General features: G+C 38.8%; 2 protein-coding genes and 1 pseudogene across 3 annotated transcripts in view; all 3 read left to right on the top strand.

Moving 5' to 3' along the window:
- Positions 1 to 256: 256 nt before the first annotated feature.
- abhd8a (abhydrolase domain containing 8a) lies at positions 257 to 18,450 on the top strand. Of its 2 annotated transcripts, none has more exons than XM_038269949.1 (5): positions 257 to 565; positions 8,641 to 9,483; positions 9,567 to 9,737; positions 13,149 to 13,365; positions 15,232 to 18,450. In XM_038269949.1, the coding sequence occupies exons 2-5, from the start codon at positions 8,651 to 8,653 to the stop codon at positions 15,430 to 15,432; spliced, it is 1,422 nt and encodes a 473-aa protein (XP_038125877.1). In that variant the 5' UTR covers positions 257 to 565; positions 8,641 to 8,650; the 3' UTR covers positions 15,433 to 18,450. The 2 variants fall into 2 exon arrangements, with proteins under 2 accessions (XP_038125877.1, XP_038125878.1); XM_038269950.1 differs by having other exon boundaries at positions 8,638 to 9,483.
- Positions 17,402 to 17,517, top strand: LOC119773126 (annotated as a pseudogene).
- Positions 18,451 to 22,146: 3,696 nt separating the features above from the next.
- Positions 22,147 to 27,945, top strand: part of kdm4ab (lysine (K)-specific demethylase 4A, genome duplicate b) — a 57,742-nt gene continuing 51,943 nt past the window's right edge. The window contains 5 exon segments of the mRNA XM_038269947.1: positions 22,147 to 22,332; positions 25,904 to 25,987; positions 27,209 to 27,377; positions 27,482 to 27,657; positions 27,736 to 27,850. Coding sequence (XP_038125875.1) covers positions 27,237 to 27,377; positions 27,482 to 27,657; positions 27,736 to 27,850 — 432 coding nt within the window. The 5' untranslated portion in view covers positions 22,147 to 22,332; positions 25,904 to 25,987; positions 27,209 to 27,236.

The raw sequence follows: 27,945 nt of genomic DNA, 5'->3' as shown, positions 1-27,945 counted from the left end.
ACGCACTTATGGGGGATATCGGCTGCAGATTTAGAAACAGAATCATGCATGACTGATGTATGATCATGCATTCTCCTCCAAATGGTGCCAAATGGTCCATCCTTGCAGACTGCGCCTCTTACTACAAGCATCCTGTTGTTCAGTCAGCCTTAGCAACAAGGAGAGCATCCTTCTCCCATTGGCTTCTCATCAGCTGTCTGCCATTAGCCCTCCCCACCTCCTCTCTGCAACGACTGTGGGAGGGGAGGGGGAGAGAGATCTCCAAAACACAGCAGGGCTGGGTAGGGTTTGGCCCTTAGAACGCAGTGGATGCTGAGGGGAGGGGGGGCGAGCAAAACACGGATCTTCCTTATCGCTATGGCTGTCTTATTTGAATGCAACTGGTACAATTGGACGGATGCACGCTTGGTTTCCTTTTCAGGTCCGTGTGTGTAGCAGCCAACGATGGCGGTCTAATGAGGGAGAATAGCACTCAGTGTTCTGCATCTGCAGCATCTCTGGCGCAGACGGATCAGCCGCGGTGACATTTCACAGGTTTCGCTCCAAATCAGCAGCAATTCTGCAGGTAAGAAAGCTTTTTAATATCATTTAGAAAAGGATTCACTGTGAACTGCATGGATGCATTCCCATCTTTTGTTGTGCGTTTGCGCAAAATGATCCTTAAATCAATAATATCTGCAAACTGTCGATGCAAAAATAAAATCATCAAAACTCATATTTAAATACTTAATATAGTTGTTTTCTATATATTTAGCTGAATATCTGATGTTAAACTCCTGTTATAAATCAGAAAGGAGGTTAAAATGGAAAATAGGACACGCACGTGCACAGCTGAGCCCACGCACACAGGCGCAGAGATGCCCGGACCAAAGCGCATAGTGCGCAAAATGTGTGTTAGTGTTACAGAAATGGCGATAGGGTTCCGGAGCCTGCGCTGTTCAGGGGTTTGTTAAAAACAACCAGAACTGCAGGAACATGCAGATCTAGATGTGGAGGAGAAGGTCAAGAGGAGAATCCACCGATTTCCATGTCAGCGCGTCTGCTGTGTTTACTGCACCAACAGTGGCTACGTTTACATGGACACAACTAATCGGATTGAAGGCCTGATCAGATCAAAAATGTTTCATGTAAACATGTCAGACTGAAGATTCTAATCCGATTCGGTCCGATCGGATCTAAATTTAATTCCCAATGAGAGAGGTGGTTTTTGCCGATCGCCATTCCGATTGGCGTCCATGTAAACACCCATTCGGATCTAAAGAGTAAAATAATCTTCACTGCGCATGTGTGCGACGTCAGAGTGACGTTTTCCGCCTTGTCAACAACAGGAAATCACCGGTCTCTCTCGCTGTGAACAACATGGCGGGGGGAGTCTAGGAACGCCGACTTATAAGTTAATTTAAAGCTGCAGGAAGCAGGAATTTATCCTCCTCCTCTTCCTCTTCTTCCTCTCCACAGCCCACTCGCTCTCCCACGCCGGTTCAATCGCTCATTCTCTACATTTTCTCTCGGACATTTCGCTGCCAAGCGCTTTTTTCCTCCTCTCTCCTTTTTTCTTTCCGCTCGCTCCGAGCGCTTCGTTTGTCAGGCCTCCCAAAAACCAGACGCAGACAGAACTGCCAAGTTTGGCAGGAAGTTCTGCGCATGCTTAAAAGATTTAATCTGATCCAACGCTTGATACATGTATACACACGTCATGATCGGATCATTTCATTTAGTGTCCATGTAAACGGAGATTTTGAATTTCCGATCAACCAAGGTTTGGATCGGATCGGGGAAATTTTGCGAATGTAAACGTAGCTAGTCATTATGCAGACGCACGACACATAGATGTCCCTCCGCGCACTGCAGACATTTGTTGACAAGATCCTGCATAACTGTGGCTTTGTTTTTGTTTATACTTCTATTCAGATACTATGCACTGCAAATAGTGAAATATATGTCAGCCATTTTTTCTTGAAATAAATGAATTTCCTCTTGATTTGAGCAAGTAACACAATTTGCAGAGGGAGCGAGATTTGTTTAAAACAATTTTCTTATTTCAATTGCATAGTAAGTCTCTTTTTTTATTGACAAACTTACTCAATTGGCAGATCTTTGCACCTGCTTACACTAGAAAAAATGGAAATCTCGATAGGTAATTTTTTATTAAAATAAGTGCATTTTTTTGTGTGAAACTTTGCCAATGGAACAAAACAATTTACATTTACACACTGCAAAAATGTAAATCTATGTAAGTCATTTTTTCTTAAAATAAGTGCATTTTATCCTGAATTGAGGAGATAAATGAGACAGTTTGCCAATGGAACAAGAAAATGTACATTTCAAATAAAAAAAATCAATTGCATTGTCTTTTTTCAAATGCATGTTATCTAATTAACATATTTTAAGTGTAAAAATACTGATTCCATTGGCAAACTATCTTATTTACCTTCTCAAATTTCATTTTGAGATCATTTTTGCAGTGTATTGAGTTTTGCAGAATAAAAGTAGTGGTTTTACTGAAGAGGGAAAAAAGTAAAATGTCATGATTCAGCACAGAAGGAGCCAGTATTCAAGGCGAGACAGACACACTGGAAAAACAATCTAGAAATAAGTAAAAGTTTCTGAAATTAAGTGTATTTACCCTTAATTTGAGTAGGTAAATGAGATAGTTTGCCAATAGAATGGAAATTTTACTCTTAAAATAAGATAATTAGATAATATGCACTTAAAATAAGACAATGCAATTGTGTTTTCTTATTTTAAGTGTAAATTGTCTTGTTCCATTGTCAAGATGTCACCTTTACTTCCTTAATCCAAGAACAAATGCACTTATTTTAAGAAAAAAACGACCTATCTAGATTTCGATTTTTTTCCAGTGCATTGGGATGGCTAGAGCGTCTATGACTGGAAACTCTGTTGGAGAAAAGCACAGATTAGTGACCATGATAATCTGATGGAGGATGATAACTAATGCGAGTCACTAACCTGGTTTAACAGTTCAGTCCCTCTCCAGAGAACGAGGTAGGATCTAGTCGGCAGCTTGCAAACGAGATGCGGCGATTGATTCCCAGAGCTGAAGCCTCTGGGAACACGCAATAGTCCGAGCCAAGTCAGGGAAACAGATCAGAACAAGAAGGCTCAGAGGTCTAGGAGTCCGCAGCCTGGTCAGCGATTCCAATCAGAACAGAAACAGGCTGGTTCAGGGTTCCAGGAGTCCTCAGACAGTTCAGGAAGAACGTTCAGACAGGAACAGGAGTGCTCAGTGGATTAGAGGAATAACAGGCCAGGATCAGGAAATCAGAAACACTATGGTACGCTAAAAGCCCTCTCTCCACTGGCCCCCGAGAACCAGAACAAGATAATCTGACCCTGATAGCTGGATGCAAGTACAGTAAATAGAGGCAGGGGCAGGTATGAATGGACTGGGAATCCAGGGCTGTTGGCCAGCCTCATTCATTACTCTGACAGGTTAATCATCCCGTTATCATAAGAAATCAATAACTGTTATCTCGAGATAATGAAATAATTATCTTGTTATCTCGAGAAAACAATTCATGGCTTAACCGTGATAAAGAGATAGTTATGTCATTATCTCGAGTACGACCGCTCTCGGTTTCGATCATTTTCACCTTTAAAAGAAGGTAAATAGACTTTATTCACTTAATATTAGATAATGGTAATGTTTTCTTCTGTTATTTTTTTTCTTTTCATATTTTAAATACATTAGTTAAATTGCTTTACAATCTTTTTGTTTTTATATTTCTGATTTTCAAATTTCCTTCTTTTCGTATTGCGTTTTCCAGTCAACTTCCCCTTCACTTCAGGGGGCGGGCTTTCTTCTGGAGTGATGAGCGAACATGCATTTCTATTGCTCCTTTGGACATTACTGTAGCATTAACACTAAGGCTTAATCCCAAACCGACACCTAAACTCTTCCTCTGCGCATTAATCCTCCATTTGCTTGTTCCCTTGGAGGGTCCGCCACATTAAGGGCCATCCGTAACCACGTGGTGGCTAGGCCAACTGCAATGTTACGCCCTTAAATAGTGAGTCTTGATCAGTGCAGGCTCATTGGAATTTGGCGGCGGGTGTAACGGCGAACAAGTGGCGGATTAAACACATTGGCTGAATCCCGAACCACCCACTAAGCACTAACCCTTAACTATCAAGCCTCACTCCCAATGAAGTCACACTCGCAGCTGAGGAAGGTTCCTTGATGGATCAGGACCTTCCCTTTTAGAATTAATTATGTTCTTTGATAAACTAACTCGTGATTTCCTGTCAGTGTGATAAAGATGCAGCAAACCAGCGGAACTTACATTTGGCGGAACATGTTTCCTCTGCCATTAGGTCACCGTTACCACCGCTGGTAAATTCCAGCGAGCCTACACTGATTCAGACGCTATTTAAGGGATGGATGGTCCACTCACCCTACTTACTATGTGGATTTGGACGACACTTAATGTGGTGGACCCTCCACAGGAACAAGCAAACGTAGGGTTAGTGTTCAGGTTTAGTTTTTAGGACCGTTTGGGTTTGGACCATTCAATCAAATGTATGTTCTGCTGGTGTGCTTCGTTTTCGTCACAAAGACAGAAAATCACAAGTAAAGAAAAATAAAAAATTCGTCATAAGTTCCAAAAGGGAAGCTGTATGTCCTTTTCAAAATAGTTTTATTTGACTGTACAAACATTATTTTTTAGAAAGGGACAAATGTCATGTCAACTTGTGCCACAAAACTACAGCAATGCACATGGGGCATCGCTGTGTTGCTATAGCAATGACTGCTTTCTTTTTCCATTGGAGGGAAAAGGCCGTCCCATTCTGATTTATATCCCCACCTTCATTCGAGGCGCCCTCTACAGCTGAGAGTGGGACTTCATTGGGAGTGACACTCGATAGAGAAGGGGTATTGCTTAGGGGCGGTTTTGGATTCAGCCTAATGCTACGGTCAGACCTCAACCAGCAGGAGCATCAAAAACACGCGTGCTGCTTCATTTTGGATGATGGTACAAGTTTAGTTCTGACGCACGGCTGAAGCATCTTTGTGTCTCTAGCTGTTTGGTCAAAAAGTGGGTCTGATGCGCGTTGGGCGGAGCTACCCTATCCTTTCTTTCCCTGGAACAATAGCAGCTATATTTGCTGTGATCAGTGGGTAAAAAGTAGTTTGAATGTTTTAAAGGTGTACTATGCAACCGGTGTTGATTTTCCAGCGAGGCTCCCCCCAGAGGGCGAAAGTAAAAGTGCACTGTCGTAAATATGCACAGCTGTTCTCCTGGTTTCTCCGTCAAGCCAGGCGCGGTTGGTTTGAGCTTAGCAGACAGGCGAACGCAACGAATGACTAACACAGTGAAAGTATTAACATGCACACAGAGAGAGAGAGAAACCATTCCAATGTTACTTACAATCGCATCAGCAGAAACGCGAGGTCTGCGTCAGCCTTGCAGCCTTCTTTTTATTTTAGCTCTCGCCATTCGGAAAAAGCTTGCCCGATGTTCACCCGTGTACGACTCCTCTCTCTGTCCGGAGCCCTTTTCCTCTATCTTGCCTGCTCCGACATGGGCTTTCGCTGTTTTCACGTGGTTCCGCCATGATAACTGCACAAAGATCGCCACTGCGCTAGCAACGAGCATGCTTTTAACTGGGGGCGTGTAGCAGTTCTCGCCGTAAAGCAAGACCGACTCTCGCGAGACTTCTGAGCCTGTGGGTGCGGGCCTGCAACTGCCAGTGCAGTATTTCCCCCACAGACCACCAGGGCGGCTGAGAATACCTTTGTTCAACCTGAAATGACTCATTTAATCATCCAAAACGTTATGGAACACATTAATTAACTGAAAAATGTTGCATAATGTGCCTTTAAGTGAGAAAGTCCACCTGAAAACTTAATTTGTGCAATCAGTTCATCCAGATAACCATCCTGCCTTCAAATATTATTTTACTGTCAGAGCAGCTCAGACCCCCGTACACCAGCGGTGCGCTGTCACTGGGAATCCCGTGACAGGGTAGCCGAGACAGAACGTGGAACCAGAACTGGATGCAGGACCTTTAAACTGGTCTCCACCTTGGAGCCAGGCTTACTGGGATAAAAACTGATCCTCCCTGCGTACAGAGCCAAAAACCCAGAGGACTCAGCAGGGGAGGAACAGTGGACAGGCAGGAGACGAGACAGACACAAAACCCTCTTTCCACTGGCTGCCAGGATCCAGGACAAGAACCTTAGAAACAGACAGAACCGAACAGAAAACAACATCTAATGATCTGCCGCTGAATGCTTAGGCTGAACAGAATATAAACCAAAGGAAACAGGTGAGAGGAATAAATGATAATTAAAGCAGGGAGGGAAAAGGACAGGTGAAAGAAATAACCAATAAAGGAAGAGCAAACAGGCCAGATCATGACAGTTAAAGCAACATTTTTCCAAGCAACCTGTTGCTGCGCCTTGATGCATGTCAACCATTAACTAAACTAGCTGCTTCTGCTGCCTTCTTGCAGTCTGAACGTTGCATTAGACTAAGATTCCTCTTGTTTTAGTCTGCAGTGGAAACCAAAATAGTTGCAAACTTCCTTCAGTCTGTTATGAGACATGGAGTTCACAGTCTTGATTACCAGTGTTTGCTATTTGTATTCTGACTCCGGTCATGTGGGGGAAAAAAGGGATTTATTATTAGAGAACATCTTAGTCTGGTCCCACACTCAAACCCCAGTACAGCAGAAGTGTTCCTTATTGGTTTCTGTGGACCTTGGATTGTTGTTTCCACACAGAGGTGAGTCTGTTATGAGACGTGAGCTTCTATAGAGAAGAATAGAATAGAATAGAAAATCCCTTTATTGTCCCACAAAGGGGAAATTCTGGTGTTTACAGCATCAAAAAGATAATAGAAAAAATGGTCACAAAAAGGTGGACCTTAGAAAAATGTATAAGAATAACATAATAGTGAAGACTTAAAATATAAACAAATAAAATACTGTACTGTAAAATGTTTTAAAACTATAAAAACTGTGCACCTGGTGAATAAATAACCAATATACAGCTATGGACATTTTTACAGTAATTGATATTTAAATGTAGCAGAATATATAAAAGTTGCAGTCATTTTGGGAGGGACTTAAATATTAATACTTCAATTGAATTTTTTTGTTAATTAGTTTTTATACAAAACAGTTTTTTATATTTAAAGTAGTTTGGTTTGAAGTCTAATATAAACAGATATACAATGACTGGGAACAATTGCAGCTGCGAAATAATCTGAGATAATACAGAGATAAACAATTGAGTCAACTGATACTTTATGGTTTTAGACACTCTGAATCCAGTGAACTTTCAACCGATTTCCAGATAAATTGGCAGACTGAGAAGGTTAACCTTTTAGAGGCGACATTAGACCAGTCGGGGTGATATCAGTTTAGATTTAGAGAAGCAAAGGGATTCAGAAGGCACGCGGATGTTGCTACCTTTCTCCTGAACTACTAAAAGGATCGTTTGGTTAGCACTAGTGAGCCTCACCACTGGTTGGCCAACCGTACAGAAACGGATCTGGTGATAGTGAGTGCGCTACTTGCTGGTTGGAAGGAGTTAAACCTGTAATTATCACCTTTAACTTCCTTTTTGATTCATACACTTTTAATCCCTTAATTTGTCTCTGCCAGGGTTGGTGGATGTTGTTGTGAACCCAAATGCAGAGTAGAGGAGGCCGAGACGGTTCTTGCAGTTTTAATGGTGAACTAGATGGTACAAAATCATACATCCAGAAATAACAGGCTGGGAACCAAACCCTAAAGAAGCTCAGGAGAAACACAGAAGAAGAAATAAAGATAACCCAGCACTGAGGAACAGCAGAGGAGGAGTATATATTAGTTAATTTGGAGCAGGTGTGGACAGAAACAGCTAGAAGGGAGCTAAAGGGAAAGGAAAGAGCCACTAGGGGGCAACAAAGAGTAACCGTACCCAACAGAGAGGGCAGATCTTTTAAACAATCCTCCACAATACCTTTAAATAAGGCTAAAGGGGAATAAAACTACAAAATGACTGCAAAATGAGGAATAACCAAGGGGAAAACTAGAGAGGATAAGAGATAACTGAAGCCATGGAAATAATAAGGATAAGAGAATGAAAAAAACTAACTAAAACTAGACCAAGGAATAAATAATAGCAAAAATGCTGATAAAAGATAACTAAGAAGAGTAAAACAAAAAATTCAAAAATGATATAAATCTTGACAATACAGAATAACATAAAATAAAGCATAACCGAGAACACGAAATAAAAACTTACCCAGAACACACACTGCAAAAATGATCTAGAAAGAAGTAAAAAAATTCTTAAATTAAGTGTATTTAGCCTTAATTTGAGTTGGTAAATCAGATCTGCCAATGGAATTAGTATTTTTATTCTTCAAATAAGAAAATTTGATATTGTGAAATTGAAATAAGACAATGCAGTTACTTTTACTTATGTTAATTTTAAATTGCCTTATTCCATTGGCAAAGTGCCTCACTTACCTCCTAAATTCAAGAAATAATCCACTTATTTTAAGAAAAAAACTGACCTATTGAGATTAAATTTATTTCAGTGCAAAAGAATTGCAGATGATGACAGTCTTCACAACATTCAGCTTTGTTTTTTTTTTTTTTATCTTTGTTGTTTTCTCAAAGCAGAAAAAGCACCATGCTGACCAGCATAACTGACGGGATACTGTGCTGCCTTTCGGGCAAAACCAGCAATCTGGTCTTGCCTCTGGAGTCCTCAGAGCCTTCAGACGGTTTCGAGTTTGTGGAGGTAAAGCCAGGGAGGGTCCTACGAGTGCGGCACATCAAACCAGTGCGCCAGTGCATAGAAACAAAGAAACAAGATGCAGAGAAAAACACAAAGAATGTTGACTGTGATGCAAAAGGTGATGCCCCGCCCGAGGACTCCAGGGATAATGATGATGATGATGCTGGCACCAGTGTCCACTGTAAGAGGAAGATCACAGTTTATCGCAACGGCCAGTTGGTGATTGAGAACCTCGGTGATGTGTTGCACTCTGAGATTCTGCAGTGCCAGGATGGCGATCTGGAGCCCTGCAGCACCGTGGAGGTGGAACTGGCTGATTACAAAGAGACGCCCTCATCTCCAGATCCAAACCCGGTTCCCACGGTCCCACTGCCCTCCGGGGACCAGAAACCCGCACCTCCACCCCGCCGTCGCCGCCGCAAACCAAAACGTACTGTGCTCATCGACTCCACGAGGGTGATCTCGAGTTGCAAAGGGACACATTCGGACGTGGCGCTTTTCTTTGTGCACGGCGTGGGAGGCTCTCTGGACATCTGGAGCAGCCAGCTGAACTTCTTCTCACGTTTGGGTTATGAGGTCATCGCGCCAGACCTGGCAGGGCACGGGGCCAGCACCGCTCCGCAGATCGCGGCAGCTTACACCTTCTACGCTTTGGCAGAGGACCTCCGGGCCATCTTTAAGAGATATGCTCGGAAACGCAACATTCTCATCGGCCACTCGTATGGGTGAGTATTTGGGGAGGAAAATAGGATTTCTGCAATTGATATGTTTATGCCGCGCTTTAATTATGTCCTTACGTCTCTTCCAGAGTATCATTTTGTACATTCCTGGCACATGAATACCCTGATCTGGTCCATAAGGTAGTGATGATCAATGGAGGAGGGCCTACTGCTCTAGAGCCAAGTCTCTGTTCTATCTTCCAGCTCCCATCATGTGTCCTTCACTGCCTATCCCCTTGTCTGGCCTGGAGCTTTTTAAAGTATGAATCTAAAGTTTTATGTTGCAGAATGTTGACAGTGTTTAAAGGAAAAGTCCGTACAGCAAGGAATTACCAATGGATCATTTATATCCCTAAAAGTCATACGTTCAAGGTGATTTAATGAATTTAGCGTTAATTACTAAAAAAAAATTAAAGTCTGGGAGCGGCCATTTTTGCCCAAATATAGTAACCCCTCCCTCCTGCCATCTTCCAGCAGTGACGTCACGGTGCGGTAAGCCTAGCGCCATTCTCCCCGCTTTACAAGCTAAATCAACGGGAACTACTAGACACATCTGCAATCAACAACCACTGTTTAAAGTCGTAGGGAAACAGCTGTTCCAACCGTTGCATTTCAGAATTCTCTGGAGTGGTGCCAGACTTTACAAGAGTGAATAAAAGGAAGCCGTACATGTTTGAGCCCTTGCCTCGCAACGCTGCCAGTTCTGTTAGCTCTACGCCTGCTGAAGACACAGACGTCCATCCCCGTGAACACTGGGACGCAACTCAATGGGAAAGGAAAGGATTCTGATTTCAACTGTTGCGTATATTAGCTGCGACACATGAATCAAGATGCTATGACTGAAAAAATTTGATTGACAGACGACCGTTGATATATGATTGGCTGAATTTAGGTGTTCATGCTGACGTAGAACTAACTGGCCTGAATAAGATAACGGAAAAAGACACACATTTTAAGACAGGATTCTTTTTTTAAAGCTACAGTGTGTAATAATTACAGGGATATACAGTCAGAAATGTAATATATTATACATAACTATGTTATTTATCATCATCTACGAGCTCAGCCTCTTAACCTTAATATTTGCGTTGCCTTAGAATTCGTTATTTATAATTACATAGGAGCGGGTCTCGCAGCCATGGAGGCAGACATCTTTGCGCTACGGCAGCGCAGAGCCAACAAACTAGCGATTGCGAGATAGCCCATTATGCTCGAAAATAACTACGGCAAGTTGTTTAAGTCTACATGAAATCTACACCCTACACAGACTAATGAAATATTATCTGTAAAATTATCTATGTAAACAAACCTCATCACCATCAACGCTCGCCGTACTGTTGGGGGGGGAGATGTTCATGTTGCTGCGGTCTGCAGTCTGGACGTTGGATGTCGCTGAAAATTACACACTGTAGCTTTAAATAGAAATTTTCAAAATTTTGGACAATATGGTCTGACAAAATGTACATTTATATACATTTTTGAGCCAGAACGATGTCACATTTAAATATTATTTCCCTATGACTTAAAAGACATGATAATGACAGTGTCAAGGTCACGGTGCGGTAAGCCTAGCGCCATTCTCCCCGCTTTACAAGCAAAATTAATGGAAACTACTAGACACATCTGCAATCAACAACAATTATTGAAGATTTCCAGAGGACTTCACCATTGAAATTCACCAGAGCTATAGTGAAACTGACAATGCCCACGTGCATGGCAGCTGGATGCTGGAATACATCGGGTGAAAGTGAAAAAAAAAAGAGTTATTTCACCTTTCTGATTCCTGATCGTCCACGGACGGGTTGGTCTTTGGATCGCCAACTTGAAGAGGGAGGATTTGCCATTGAACTTCTGGCCAGAGAAAAAACACGTAATATGTAGCCAACATTTGGAAGAAGAATGTTTTCAAGATGACTTGGATAATAGCGCGTTGTGACAAACACCAGATACAGCACTGGGACTCGATCAACAGGGGTGTAGCCAGAAGTTTTTTATAAGGGTGGCCAGGCAATAACCAATGTAAACTGAGGGATGGCAGAAAGCAGATAGGCACCAGAACCTCAGGGTCAATCTACACTGTTCCAACAGGAAAATAAATTAGAAAAACATCCACATTTTTGAAATAAAGACAAACTATACATTTCCTACAGCCTTTGCTAACAGATAGACGCATATATTTACACATCTGTAATTTCTAGATAGAAGGCATTTTAATTACTCACCTACTTTTATTATAAACATTCTGTGTAAAATTTATATTTACAAGCACTAATATATACATAAATTGATTATTTGATACGTTTTTATTAAAATTGTTTACCCCATATAACACAGAATCTAGTTCTAAAGAGCATGAATTCTGTACTTCTCATCTTTAATGTTGGTACATTTATGTGTATAATTAACCAAAAAAAAAAAAATTATATATATATATATATATATATATATATATATATTAGGGATGCGTGATATAATCGGCCCCCTATCGGTATCGGCCTTAAAACTGAATATCGGACATCGGCCAACCCACCGATATTTAACCCGATATTTGATCAGCTTCTGAGTTTCTAAAGTCTAAAAAAAATAAATAAATACTACTTCTTCTTCTTCCTCAAAAACTTCTTTTTTACAGACTTAAAAACTTCTAAAGACGAGGGAAAAAATATTGATCCATTAAAATATCCCAATATCTTCATATGCTGATATATTGCCATTTAAAAACACCATATCAATCTCTTTTACTAATGAAATATTGCTATATGTCATCGTTATGCTACGAAATCCCCCGAAAATTCACCAAATGTTGCCATATTTTTATATGTTGATATATTGACGCGGTATCGATCTATTTTACTAACAAAATCTCACAAGAATTTGCAAAATATCACGAGAGTTTGTAACAGAACGATGAAATTTCACGAGATTTTGAAAGTAAAATAGATCGATACTGCGTTTTTAAAAATGTATTTGATATCAGCATATGAAAACAGTGTCAGAAATGGATAACAAAACTGCTATTTTCAATGACTACTTATTTTTGTCCAGCTTTAACATAGGTATCGATATCGGTTATCGGCTACAGGAGTTTTAAAATATCGGCATATCGGATATCGGCCAAAATCCCAATATCGTGCATCCCTAAAATATATATATATATATATATATATATATATATATATATATATATATATATATATATATATATATATATATATATATATATATATATATATATATATTTTATATTCCACTTGAGAGTATTACTGCTGCCACCATCTGTATCAGGGGGGGGGGGGGGGGGGGGGGGAAGTATAGGTGGCCAATGATTGGCTAGGGGTGGCAATGGCCATCCCTGGCCCCCCATCTAGCTCCGCACCTGTTGATCAACAGCCGATACCGCACCGTGACGTCACAAACCAGTAGGTGGCAGTAGTGTTCTTTGACAAACATGGATGCATCCAGTAAAGCACATTCACATGAAAATTACTCTGAATTAAAAACACTTATAATTTTTTGAACAGTTTGTAATAATTTCAGTTTTATAGTACTTTCAGAAGTTTGAATTCTGAATATGACCGGACTTTTCCTTTAAATAAAAACATGAAATTAAGGACTTATCTAAATGAAAACAATCTTCAACTTTATTTATTTTTGGTTACCAAAACCTTCAGAGCCGGATTTGCTCGTCAAGGTGCCAAAGAGAAGCAGTTGCTGAAGCAGGGCAACGCCTTCAATGTGTCTCCATTCGTCCTGAGAGCCATGATGAGCGGTCAGTACTGGCCTGAGGGGGACGAGGTCTACCACGCTGAGCTCACAGTGCCCATCCTGCTGGTTCATGGCATGTGTGACAAGTTCGTGCCCGTGGAGGAAGACCAGCGCATGGCGGAGGTACAGGAAATCTACATAAAGCATGTTGAATTGTATGGAGGGTTGGAAGCGACAAAATAAAATTACCTCTAAATTCTTTTATGATGTATATTGAAATGAATTCATTATTTGAAAACTGACATTTAATTATTAAATGTCGTATTTAAAAATGTATATCTGAAAGTATTGAGTGTTACATTAACTTATTTCAATTTAAATTCCGTAAAAATTCAAAGAAAAAAAAAAAATAATTTAAATGTTAATGTTCCATTTATTTATATATTCAGTATATTGAATATATATTCAGTTTAAAGTGGTATATTTATTTACTTTGTACATTCATTGTAAATTTGATTATTCAATAAAACAGCTAATGGTAATTGTATTTATTTTATGATAAAATTACTATATATTGAAATTAAATTTATGGTAATTAAAAATACATTTTATAATATAATTATTTATCTTACAATATCTCCTGTAACCCTCCATATATGTGCAGATAAGAGAGAAAGAAACAAACTCAAATAAATTACAAGCAAAACAAAATAAATTCAATACACTTTCTAGATTTTGATTTTTTTCCAGTCTGGCGCTGCACTGGAAAAACGATCTAGAAAAAGTTTTAAAAATGTCTTAAATTAAGTGTTTACCCTTAATTTGAGTAGGTAAATGAGATAGTTTGCCAACGGAATGAGTATTTTTACTCTTAAAATAAGATAATTAGATAATATGCACTTGTAATAAGACAACGCACTTGTTTTTCTTTCTAAAAAACAATTGCGTTGTCTTGCATTGTTTTTTTCTAAATCTAAATTGTCTTGTTTCATTGGCAAAATGTCGTTTATCTTCTCTATTCAAGAACAAATACACTTATTTTAAGAAAACGATGACTTATCTAATCTAATCTTTCCAGTGATGCACTGGAAAAACGATCCAGAAATAAATAAAAATGTCTTAAATTAGGTGTATTTACCCTTAATTTGAGTAGATCAATGAGATAGTTTGCCAATGGAATGAGTATTTTTACTCTTAAAATAAGATAATTAGATAATATGCACTTGAAATAAGACAATGCATTTGTGTTTTCTTATTCTAAGACTAAACTGTCTTCTTCCGTTGGCAAAAGGTCTCTTTTACCTTCTCAATCCAAGAACAAATGCACTTATTTTAAGAAAGAATGACTTATCTAGATTTTGATTTTTTCCATTGTTGCGCTGCACTGGAAAAACGATCTAGAAAAAGGTAAAAATGTCCTTAATTAAGTGTATTCACCCTTAATTTGAGTAGCTAAATGAGATAGTTTGCCAATGGAATGAGGATTTTTACTCTTAAAATAAGATAATGAGATAATATGCACAATGCAATCTTTCTAAAAAAAACAATTGCATATTCTTGCATTGTTTTTTTTTCTAAATCTAAATTGTCTTGTTCCACACTGCAAAAAAATGGAAATCTAAGTAAGTATTTTATTCTTAAAATAAGTGCATTTTTTCTCCAATTGAGGACGAAATTGAAACACTTTGCCAATGGAACAAAACAATTTACATTTAAAATAAGAAAAAAACAATTGCATTGTCCTATTTCAAGTTCATATTATCTATTATCTTATTTTAAGTGTAAAGATACTAATTTCATTGGCAAATCATCATATTTACCTACTCAAATTAAGGGTAAATACACTTGATTTAAGAAATTTTTACTTATTTCTAGATCATTTTTGCAGTGCATTGGCAAAATGTCTTTTATCTTCTCTATTCAAGAATAAATACACTTATTTTAAGAAAAAATTACCTATCTAGATTTGGATTTTTCCAGTGATGGCGCTGTGTGTCTGATCTATCTCAGATGTTAACAGGTTTGCATTTATTGTGACTCTGCTTACAGATCCTCCTCTTTGCATTCCTGAAGGTCATAGAGGAGGGAAGTCACATGGTCATGATGGAGTGCCCCGATACCGTCAACACCCTCCTCCACGAGTTCTTTCTCTGGGAGCCTGACATGTCCAAAAAGGGAGAGGCTGACAACACAGTTTCTGTTTGCGACTCTATTAACACGCTGAAAATCAAAAAGCCTGTAGACAAATAACGCTGCAGGACTGCTTTTATCACATTGCGAGCGGAAGGTCTTTTTTTCCTGCATTGTTAAGGCTTCTGGGGCTTGGGAGCCATTCCAAGCAGGGCTGCATCTGAAAGGATGCGGGCGACTGCTGGTGCTCCGAGATAAAGCAGCGAAGAACACTGGAGGAGAGGGAAGGACGGAGACACAGTTTCTTTTTCCACCTTTGCACCACTTTGTGCTCCGTTTTGCGAAACGAACTGCTATTCTGTGTATGAAATGTTTGTGCAGAAAAGTGGACAGAAACGTAAAGACAAAACCTCTTCACGATGATGACTGGAGTTTTCGTCTGTGTATTCGCTTTGAGAAGGACTAGCTAATGAATTCCTTTGAGCACAGCTGTAAAAGGGAAACTGGGTTCAACAGAGCTGTTAGTAGGACGGTTTAAAGCAAGATGAAAGAGCTGTTGGAAACTCAGCAAGGATAATAATGGAAAAAATATATATAATTTTAAAGATGTGCTAAAGAAAAATTACAAAAAGTTTCACAAAAATGAACCATAAACAACAACTATGCTGCATTCACCACCTCAGACATGATTAAAACTGGTGTAGGTACCAAATCTGCCCCGTCTTATGACGTCAACATACGGCAACTCCACTCGGACAAACTGTATTGAACCCGTTTCTTAATTGATTGAATCTCTTTTGGAGTTTTTGACTAATAATTATGTATATTTTCTATTATTTTACTTTTCATTTGCAAGCCGAAAGTAGAAAACAATCATTGTTAGTCTTGAAGGAAAGTACTGCTTTCTAAGACATTTAACAAGGTGACATAAAAAGTCTTGTTTTTTTTTATTCTTTTTATTAAGACCTGCGGGCAGAGGAGGACAAATGAAACATCTTTAAAAATTACTTTCGTGGAGATTTTAGACGAAGAAAACAACAGTTATTCTACTTGTAGAAAACAAACGGTTGTTGTTGATACAAATTTACAAGTAGGGTAGCGTAATATGGCTAACTGACCGAGCTAAAAGAGGCTAACCTGTTAGCATAGCTAGCCACAGCTCTCCCTCTTTATATCAGGGTCTAACAGTTACTTTGTTCACCAGAAACAGATTTTTTCAGTTTTGTTATCGATCACCCATCAGTACAGCTTACAGAAAAAAAAAAAAAAAAAGTCTGATTCTGGTCGATCACTGGTTGGTTGATTTGTTTATCTCTGTAATACACACGGTATCATGTGATACGTGGGTTTTACAGACCTCTACATCATCATTCTAGAGTGAAAATATTTATTTTCTTGAACACCCTGATGTATACAATCAGGCACATAAACTGGAGTAGTGGGAAATAAACTTATTCATTTTACCTTATAATAATAACAGTATATAAATAATCTACTAATGATTACGATTCTCAGAATCGACACACCGTAGATATTTTAGACGTAGACTTCTCATTGGACGCTGGCTGACTAGCCTAGAGGGCGGCCATCTTGGATAGGACCACAGGCAGAAAGAATAAGAGGCGCCTTAGATCTCATTTTAATCACATGACAGATGATTATAATAATCTCTTACATGTCACAACCCCTTAAAGGAGCAAAACAATTTTTTTTAATTACCCTTTAGTTGGATTACAAATATTTATTCAAATCAAAAACTATTTAAACTGAACTCAAACTGGTTGAGATATTTATGATATAATGTATGTTCTGCACAAATAGAAATTATATGTTGCAGCTAGCTGGCAAACAGCACAGAAGGAGAGAAGGCGAACGCGAGTGCGCCACTTACTGGTCGGGAGGAGTTAAGCGTTTAACTTGGTGATAAACCTTTAATTTAACACCAAGTGTATCATAATTGATATATGAAACATTGAAACCTCTACGTCATCAGTGTGATATTTTTGCTCTAGTGAAACCTGAATTTTTCAATCATAAACACATTGTGAACAGATAAAAATTCGTATAATTTGAACAAAATTTTTGACGTATCGATTCTCTACCTTTTGGCTAAGATCAAGTGTAGAATCTGTTCTTATCAGTTAAATATCTGATATGTCACCTGTCTGAAGACCTTATATTAAATTTGGGGGAGTGGCAGCCTAGTGGTTACGGTGTAGAGCTTGGAATCCTGAGGTTCTGAGTTAGAGCCCCACTCCCACAGACTGCCACTCTGGGTCCCTGAGGAAGACCCTTAAGCCCACACTGCTCCCCGGGCGCCCCACAATGGCAGCCCACTGCTTCACAAGGGGATGAGTTAAATATGTTGCTCTGTACCTGTGACAGTGTAATTATTATAAAAAGCTGGAGAAAAAGTATCACAAATCATAAAAGAAACATATATTCAAAATCAACTTCACGTTTTTTTTTTCATTTTATAGAAAAATTTGAGCTTTCTGACAATTAATTTAGTCTTAAGAGTTCAAATGTGCAGATTGGTATATTTTTCCAGTAGTAAGCTATTAGCAATTTTGATCGATAAACCTCCAAATGATCAAATCTGTTATAAACCAGCATAAAAAAACATGTTTCAATGTTAACTCACAGATCAGTGTCTATTTCAGATCCACTGAAATTATTCGCACATCAGATGTACTGCAAATAAAACCTACTAATTTTAGAGATACTAACTATTAAATGAGGACAACCAGTCAAAGGTACCTGCATGATTTCCAAATATATAAACGATAAGAAGGTTATAGAAGTCCAGGGGGAGTAAAGTTTTACTTTTTAACGATATTCAGGACTCCTACTGAGATAAAAGTATGGTTTTTATCCCTTTGACCTGCCGTGTCTCAGCGGTGATGAATGCAGGATGTGTTGCTTTTCTTGCTTCCTTATATCCTAATGTTTAGATTATTTTTTTGGTATGTGTGTCAGAGAGAAGCAAATGTTCCTAAGTGGAAGTTATTCATTCATGGATGTGGTTTGTCTCATAGTGGGACAGGAAAGTGCGGGTTATACACTGGAAAAAATCGAAATCTAGATAGGTAATTTTTTCTTAAAATAAGTGCATTTGTTTTCTGATTGAGGAGATAAAAGAAACATTTTTCCAATGGAACAAGACAATTTACACACAAAAAAAAAAACAATTATATTGTCTTATTTCAAGTGCATATTATCTAATTATCTTATTTTAAGAGTAAAAATAGTCATTCCATTGGAAAACTATCTCATTTACCTGCTTAGATTAAGGATCAATACACTTAATTTAAGAAATTTGAAATTATTTCTAGATTGTTTTTTTCCAGTGTAAGCATTCTCTAAAATGCTTCCTGACAGTACGTATCTGTTGGTTGGATAGTTTACTGTTTTGTGTGGCTGAGGGTGTAAATAGGTGAGAGGAACAAACGATCCGCCATGATTAGGCATCTGAAAATCACACAAAAAAAAACCCAAAAGAAGAAGAGTTAGAGGTTAAATATGCATTTTGAAAGAATCCAGATGCAACATAACTTGTTTTATATGCAATTTAAGGAAACAGAGAGGAAATAGACTTGGGCCTGATGTCTTTAAAATATTATATTCTATATCCGTTATGGACTTTCCAAAAAAAAAAAAAAAAACCCACTAATGCTGCTGATTTTTCCTTTGGTGTAAAAGGTGAGTAAAAGTGCGTGGACTAACAGGGTGCACATGTACTTCCTATTATGCTAAAACTGTGCTTCAACAAATGGTTGTACTTGCTGAAATCTTTTTTTATTATTATTATTAATTTGTTTATCTTCTGTGGTGAAGAAGTTGTGTAATGTTATTGTTACATTTATCAATGGAAATGGTTATGCTGTATATGCACTGCCTAAATGTAGATGCATATATATCGTTATATAGCCTATCAAACATTCGGATTCAGTGTATGAATGTGCCTTTCCTGGCATAAAATTAAAGATGTTCTGCATCTAGATGAGATTTTTCATGTTGAAAGTGTTTTAATAGCTGTCTTCTTTCCACAGGTCATAGTAATGAGACTGTTATAATACCCAAGATGAATATAAAACCCTATCTAACCACTTAAGTCTCTTTGATTTAGATTCTTAGGTGTGAGAAAGCTCTATGTCTGCTGGCAGCCCTGATGTTCTTTAAAGTCTGATAAATTGATCTCTCTAAAAAACAATTTCTTCGTTAAATGTAAGTAATGATAACTGCTAGTTTTATGTTTTATTGAATTAAAACTCAGGGTTTCTGTTGAAGCAAAATAAAAGATGCCACATCTTCAGAATGTATAAAACATGCTAAACAATATAAAGTATATAGATACTCTATATATCTGTACCTAATCCAATTATAATTTGAGTTTAAAATGGGTTTTAATATCATGAAATGTTGACGGTCTGATTGGGTTTAATCAGTCAGCAAAGGGAACATCCTCCTGGGCACGTAGCCAGGGCACATCATCAGTCAGGGACAGAGCTAGATGGGGGGCCAGAGGTGGCCATGGCCACCCTTAGCCAATGTCTGGCCACCCCTATCATTTTTCCCCCCTCCAATATAGAAGGAGGCAACAGTGATACTCTTAATGGGAATATTAAAAAATTTTTTTTTTATTAACAATTACTAAAATTACTAAAACGCTGTGATTAATTAAGCACATCAAAATACTAACATTAACGTTGATATATACAATTCAGTTTCAATTCAGTTTATTTCTATAGCGCCAATTCACAACACAAGTCATCACAAGGCTCTTTCCAGTTTAACCAGATCATCCAGTCAAATTGATTCAGTTTTCTATCTAAGGAAAACCAGCTGATTGCATCGACTCATCAACAATAAGATCCCTCACACTAAGCATGCTTGTAGCGACAGTGGAGAGGAAAAACTCCCTTTGAACAGGAAGAAACCTCCAGCAGAACCAGGCTCAGTGTGAGCGGCCATCTGCTGAGGCCGACTGGGGTTCAAGGAGACAGAAGCAGACATAGAAAAAAAGAAGCATAGATACAAAAGGCAACTGTCAACCAGCTCCACAGGCGGCCCCATCCAGGAAACACACAGCCAGGCAGACGAGCTCCGAGCCAGCTCCCATGTCAGAGGATGAAGAGAGCACATCCAGTTAGTCACAGTCAGAGAAACAGGACTACACTGAAAAACAGGCCAAGCTCCAACATCTAGAAACAAAGGTGTTGATGGCAGCAGCACAGCTGATATTTCTCTCCAGGATGGAGTCACAGCCAAACAGGAACAGACCAGATGAAGCTACTATGAGAAAAAGCAGAGAGAGCAGAACGTTAGAGATTGAACTAATAGATTCTGCAGAGTGGGAGAATAGAGATAGAATGAAGCAGAATGATGGAAAAAGGGTCCCTATGTCCTCCAGAAGTCTAACCCTATAGCAGCAACCGGAGCCACTCTAACTATAAGCTTTATCAAAAAGGAAAGTTTTAAGCCTAGCCTTAAAAGTAGAGTGTCTGCCTCAACATAATATACAGAATCAGAGCCTATCCTATTGAATTAGCAGTTTTTTATTTCTTTAAACTATATGCATTTCCATGGGTGTCTGAATATTTTAGCGAGCATAGCCATATCATTTTCTTTGTAGTACTGAAGCTGCTGCGCTGGTCTGAATATCCATTCATCCATCATGATCTTGGACAGTGGTTTTCAAAGTGGGGCGGAGGTTGGCAGGAAAGGTATATAGCTCAACAAAGTGAGTCATTTAATAAACCTGGTAACTAACAACCAAAATAAAACAAAAATAAGCACAAAAAAATATTGATATAATACCGGTAATCTTAACCAAAATAAGTTTTACCAGGCCAAGCGTGCCCTTGGTTTTGTGAGGGGATTTCTGCACACAATGATACTATGCAAACTTAACATTTCCATTTATTAATTACTTTAATTGGCTGTTGCTTATTGCAAGGAATACAAGCCATGTTCAAAGAACAAAATAAAAATATGGTCTGTGTTGAGCTGAAACGGGACTCAATTTGGCTGAAATGCAGGATATTGCTGGAAATTGCATCTAAGAAATGCAAAATTTTCTGGGGGAGGACCCCCAGATCCCCCACGACAATAAAGTTTCTCTAGTACTATCAAATATTAACATACAAGAATGACATTGGGAAAGATTTATCCAACATGGTCAATATTATTACAAGTATGGGAAGATATCATAAGTGTGTAAATGGAAAAATAAAAAACCTTCACTAATAAGTTTCAAAAACGAACAAACTTTATCTCTGTTAGCCGACAAATACAGACATATACAAAAACTTTGAAGGGACATGTGGAAATTTATGGATTTTTGAATCAACAAAATGTTAACTTGATGCAAGGAACTGTCTTGTTGCAGAATGAGTCTGTCTCCTTTATTTTTATTTAATTCTTCCGTTCTTTCGATTGGTTGTAATATTACTGCCTGTTTATTTATTTATTTCTGTTGCCTTGCACAAGTTAAGTTGATCTCCTGTATATAACTGTTATTTTCTACTTTATTTTTGTAAGAAAGAACCTTTCTCTAGGACCCCCATGTCCCTTATTTACATTTCTGAAAGGGGGCAACCCTACCCTAATGAGATGGGAAATTGCGTGATTGTAATTTACTACATAAATGACTTAAAACTTAAAATTAGGAAGAATATTTTTTCGTTTAAAGTGCAAAAAAACAACCACTTATAATTGCATTTATAAGTAAAATGCTGTTAAAGTTGTCTCCTAGGCTTACAGAGAAAGCCATGAGAACCGTCTTCTGATTGGCTGAACGTGTCTCGCCTTCTGATTGGCTGAACGTGTCCCTTACGTCTTGCTGTAAACAACTTGCTGGATGCGTATGCGTGCGTAGGGACGGTAATGGAGGATAGTGATGTACTCCGGGGGTTAGCATGATATCCTCTCTGTGGTTTTCTACACGCAGCCCTTTTTATTAACTACAGTGTATTTGCCACATAAGGGGACAGCATTCGGTCTTACCTGGAGCATTAGGTAAGTATCGATACGTCGACGTCGTTTGGACGCAGAACGTTAACTTCTCATTTTAAAATGCTAATCCGTTAGCCATAGCCTGCTAGCCGGAGCTGTGAAGCTAATGGAGATGCTAACGGTCGGGTGCTTAGTTTGTCCTGTTTTGATGAGGAATGTGTTTAGAATTGGAAACATTTAATCTCAGGCTTTTATTTAAACAAATTGATAATTCAAGTATGTTGTTCTAGATATTAGGAGAATGCTAGAGCTAGGTTTGCCCATCTTCCTTATAAATGTTCCGGGGAGGAGATGTAACATCTTTTAGTCCCTTCCCATGTCTGGTGTAATAGGGTTAAAATGCTAATGTCTTGCTTTTTAAACAGCCTGTTCATGTTGTTTACCGTATTAACGTGTTAGTTGCGCGATCACATTTGCCGAATCGGTGCTAGTAAACGGGCATTTGCTATCGTTGCTAACTGTGTTTTACTTCGGCGCAATGAACCGATCAGGCTTGTTCCTTTAGCACGATCGCTAACCAGCTTTCATGCAGATTTAAAGAGACCCACGCTTAACCAATCAGGATCGATTATTGCCGCACGCGGCAGCATCCACGCGGTGTTCAAACTAGCTTCAAAATAATGTGGAATATGGAGTAGGGGCGTAATCCAACTAGCCTCTGTTAATGATAATAGCATGATCCTGCAAACATAATCAATGGCAGAGAATAGTAGCTTAATGATCCAGGGCTATTTAAAAGAATTAGACCTAGACTCAACTTTATTTTTCATTGGGATTACTCCTTCAGTGAAATTCTTGTTCAAGTAGTTTATATAGACTACAAGGAGTTCAAGCAAGAAGCCATTAAAGATAAAGATGACAGACAATATAAAAAGAGTGTATGTCAGCGGAAACTAATTAAAAATCAGCGGGGTCTGAATAAAGAAAATCAACAACCAGTAAAGGTCTGGAGACATTGTTTATTATAATTTGTTACTTTAAATATAATTTAACACTGAAATAAAATTAGATGTTTATGCCTCCATGTTATATATTGAATTTTTGAAAATCTAAAGGGTTTTTTGAAGTAGAGAACAACATTAGTTCAGTTTGGTATATAAACAATTTTCTGATTCACATATGTATAAAACACCTGAACTGAGTGTTTGTTTTGTTTTCTTTTTTCTGTCTTAATGTTCACAGTGGGCTTTAGGCTCAACATTTTCAGCCTCCTGAGATTCAACTGGCTCTATTTCACTGTCTTAAATTTGGCGTCTAAATTCAGTGTAAAAAGGGAAGGGTTACTTCAGGTCACAGACATTAGCAATGGATTGCTAATGTCTGAACGAAAACCAGCATGACGGAGCCGGTCATGCAAGCTAACGCTAACTCAACGGTGAGTTTATTACTTTCATTTTTCTGTAGTTGAGTTAGCGTTAGCTTGCATGACCGGCTCCGTCATGCTGGTTTTCGTTCAGGCATTAGCAATCCATTGCTAATGTCTGTGACCTGAAGTAACCCTTCCCTTATGGAGGGAAGAGGAGCCATACTTGAAGAAAAGGTCTCATCTTTCAGTTCTTGGCTGGCCTATCAATTGTCTCTGCCAGCAGAGAATCTTCTGATATCAGCCACCAGAACATTTCTTGGTGCATACAGCCTAAAATGATCCCAGCTAATGGCATTATAACACTTTAATCTCAAGGCAACACAGATATAAAACTGTCATTAACTAAAAGGGTATTTTTGTTTTTAATGTAATCTGGCAATCAGTGCTTGGAGAGTCTTTGTGCTGCTAGTAGAGCCTTTAAACTGGTGGTTCTGGTTGCCCTTAGAGGAATGTTAAAACTTGACACCATGAAGTTCATCAACTCACTAAAGTCTTCTCAATCTACCCTGCTAATGGCTACCATGTCTTTTCTATCATGTTGGAAACATTTTTTCCTTACGTCCTCCACTTCTTTATCATCGCATCCTCTCGTTCCAAGCACAGCGGAAATGTTGCGCTGCTGCGTCATGCAGCAAATAAACACAATTTAGATGAGAACTGAAGGACTTTATTCAGTGTTTATTTTTACAAACAGAACCACATTCAGTTCATTCTGCATCCTTGTCTCTACTGAACAGTGGAAATAATGTTTCTGTTGCGGCAAATATGGCTTGTGCGCATCCAAGTGTGTGTGGATGTAGCATTAGCAACATTAGCAGTGAGTCATAGTTTGTTTAGGATCGTTCCCTGGTCTCAGTAGTAGCAGCAGTACTAACTGACTGCCTGTAGGTGGGTCTCTGATTGGTGATAGCAAGGCAGGCTAATGTTAGCACCCTTACACAGATGATGATGATGTTGATCAAGGAGGACCAAAATGGCGCTCATGTTTTTACACAAAAAGCTTTCTGGTGATGAGTAGATGAAGACATCTGTTTACAAGCAAGCTGACCTAACAACCAGGGATGGGACTAACGGCGTTACTAACGCCGTTACCTTGTTTTAGTAATGAGTAATCTAACTAATTACTTTGACTGTAACTATAACGCAGTTACCATTGCAGACACCCCGTTACTGCGCGTTACTCAGGTCGCACATTTAACATTTTTTCATGACAGGACTCGTGCGAGCCTTGTCATGAGAGAGGGGAGGATGAGAATGGCTGATGTATAGTGAGATTCCGTCTGTCAGTTGGGTAGGTGGGTGTTTCTGCTGGTGGGTGTTAACGTACAGCACACACAGAGAGATGGAGAGTGAGGAGGACTCCAGCAGCAAAACAGTGTTTTCCAGATGGAAATACTGGTGTTACGTCGAGCTGCGTTTCCCCATCAGATACGGTTTCCTCTGCATCTCCGCACAGCGCAGGCGACACGATTCACCGCGCAAGCGACAGGAAACATGCATGCTAGCTAAAGGCGCGCAACAGTCGCCCTGTGCTCGCGCCACAGGGAACTATGGAGAGCGTAAACAATCATTAGCCTAGATGGATGGATGGATGGATGGATGGATGGATGGATACTCTGCCTTTTCAACCTACTGTGTTTTTTATTTTAAACATTATTTGATGGCCTTTGTGGCAGGGATAGAGATCCATATTTTATGTCACACACAGAGTATAGATCTAGATAGATAGATGATTGATAGATGTTGCAGTATCTATAACAACCCAAACACACATGATTTCAGAATTAGGCATCCCCAGTTATTAATTTCACCACATCTGAACGCCCTGTTAAAAAACTTCACATGGCGTTCCCCCCTGATGTCATTTACGTTGAGTTGCAATAAATGCTGAACTCTCTGCAGGTTCTTGTCTTTGTCGTCCGCTCTATTCAGCTGGCTTTGGAAACACACCGCGAGAAGGTGGGGGCTGGGTGGTGAGGGTTACGGGGGCGAGAAACGCAAAAGTAACGCAATAGTTACTTTTACTAGTAACTAGGTACTTTTATTGTGGAGTAACTCAGTTAGTAACTCAGTTACTTTTTGGGAGAAGTAACTATAACTAATTACTTTTTCAAAGTAACGTGCCCAACACTGCTAACGTCACTGATCTGTGTTGAACCAAATACATGATGAAATCAAACCAGTGTTTTATTGTTGTTTTTCAACTAGATCAGAGATGGATTAAACACCAGCCCTACTTTACATCCTGGAACAGCAGCAGAAAAATAAAGCAAAGCCTTTTGTAAAGCCTAGGTATGTATATCTGCTTCTTTTTAACAATGTTCCCCTTTTGTTTGTACCAGCTTCTAAGTCTAGATCCATTCTTCTGGAAACAACCAGAATGTTGTGCGTTACCCCGGGGTTCCACCGAACATGTTAACATATTTTTTTTATTGTAGCGTCGGGGTTCCACTGAACGCATTAGCACTTTTTTTTTATATTCTAACACCGGGGTTCCACCTAACTTGTAACACTTTTTTAAAAAACTGTATTTTAACACTGGGGTTCCATTGTATGGAGGACCAACTCTGCCATATTTAAAAATAAATACAGAAATAAATAAATGCTCAATAAATATATAAGCATACAATTAATTGCAGAGAGAGGGCCGCTGCAGACGGGCTGCGGTTAGCTTCGGAGTTCTGCTGGTTGCCGCGGTCCTCTCAAGTTCGTCACATTTTCTTTTAAATTACGCATTAAATCTGTGAATGGGCCATATGGTGATGCTTAAAAGTATAATGTTCTCGCCTCAAATGATCTTAAAACATACTTTTATTAACAACAGCAACAGAAAAGAGAAAATTTAACTTAGTACTCTGAGCTCTGTGAGTTAAGAAGATGGACCGCCAAGCCAACCAATGAGCAGAAGTTGACTCTCTAGGACACACCCCCTCCTCATTTGCATAATGAGACAGAAATGCAGACAGAAATGTAAAAAGGGCAGAGAGAAATAAACAGCGGCGAAGAAATAACTAAGGTAAAAAAAATACAAAGGAAGAATAAAGCAGACAAAAATATTATAACATGCACATAAATAAATACTTTAAAATATAAGTAATTAAAAAATAAAGTTGAAGATTATAAAGGACCAAAAAATAAATAAGGTAAATATTACAAAGGCAAATAAATAAATAAGCTAATTAAGAGTTATATACATTTATGTCTCACTTTAATTTAATTTCTACTTACATTTATTTGTTTATTGTATTTTTGTTGGCAATTAATTGTATGCTTATATATTTATTGAGCATTTATTTATTTCTGTATTTATTTTTAAATATGGCAGAGTTGGTCCTCCATACCATCGAATTTGTAACACCAAATGCGTTAACATCCATGAACCCTTAGAAGTGGTTCTAATCTCCTGTTTTTTTTTTAGGTAATTAAGTGTATGTGTTATGAAATATGTAATAATGAAGTAGAATAAAATATAAGCTACTGTTTGATTAGAAATCATAACTTGTCTCCTTTCAGTGTGAAGGAGCTCCTCCTGAGATCGACAATGGCTTCAGACGGACTCTCTCAAAACCATGGCTCCAAGGGAATCATGACGTTTTATCCAACCAATGAAGAATTCAAGAACTTTAACCGCTATGTTGCGTATATAGAGTCCAAAGGAGCTCATAGAGTAGGATTAGCTAAGGTAACTAATTTCTTCTTGACTATGAGAAAGATTGAAAACATCCAGCTCGATTAGACGTGTTTTTGATGCTGCTTGCTGAAATAATCTATGGATCCTTCCTTCAGATTGTTCCACCGAAGGAGTGGAAGCCTCGGGCTTCTTATGAGGACATAGACGATTTGGTGATTCCTGCACCCATTCAGCAGGTGGTGACCGGCCAGTCGGGCCTTTTCACTCAGTACAACATACAGAAGAGAGCCATGACGGTCAAAGAGTTCCGTAGGATCGCCAATAGTGACAAGTAAGACCAGAATCCTATTGCTCATAAGCATTTGTTCAAAGTTAAAAGATTTAACACTGCCAAATACCTTTTGTTTAGGTTCTGCAGTCCACATTATGATGATTTTGAGGAGCTGGAAAGGAAATATTGGAAGAACTTAACCTTTAACCCTCCTCTTTATGGGGCAGATGTGAACGGAAGCTTGTATGATCCTGTGAGTTGACGCTCTGAGGTCGGCGTCGGCCGAACTGATGCTGGAACGTAATTTATTTTTTCATATTCTGTCACGTTCCGGCGGTGACCTGTCTT

This window comes from Cyprinodon tularosa, unplaced genomic scaffold (genome assembly GCF_016077235.1).
Source record: "Cyprinodon tularosa strain WSP-4 unplaced genomic scaffold, ASM1607723v1 ctg744, whole genome shotgun sequence".
Classification (NCBI taxonomy): domain Eukaryota; kingdom Metazoa; phylum Chordata; class Actinopteri; order Cyprinodontiformes; family Cyprinodontidae; genus Cyprinodon; species Cyprinodon tularosa.
The sequence above is the reverse complement of the archived record's forward strand: the minus strand, read 5'-3'. Positions and strand labels throughout refer to the sequence as shown.

Excerpts from the sequence above, each read along its gene's own strand:
- abhd8a (XM_038269949.1), top strand. The coding sequence starts at position 8,651 with ATGCTGACCAGCATAACTGACGGGATACTGTGCTGCCTTTCGGGCAAA. Across the intron at positions 9,484-9,566 it reads CTCATCGGCCACTCGTATGG|AGTATCATTTTGTACATTCC; the intron begins GTGAGTATTTGG and ends CGTCTCTTCCAG. Across the intron at positions 9,738-13,148 it reads CTGGCCTGGAGCTTTTTAAA|AGCCGGATTTGCTCGTCAAG; the intron begins GTATGAATCTAA and ends CAAAACCTTCAG.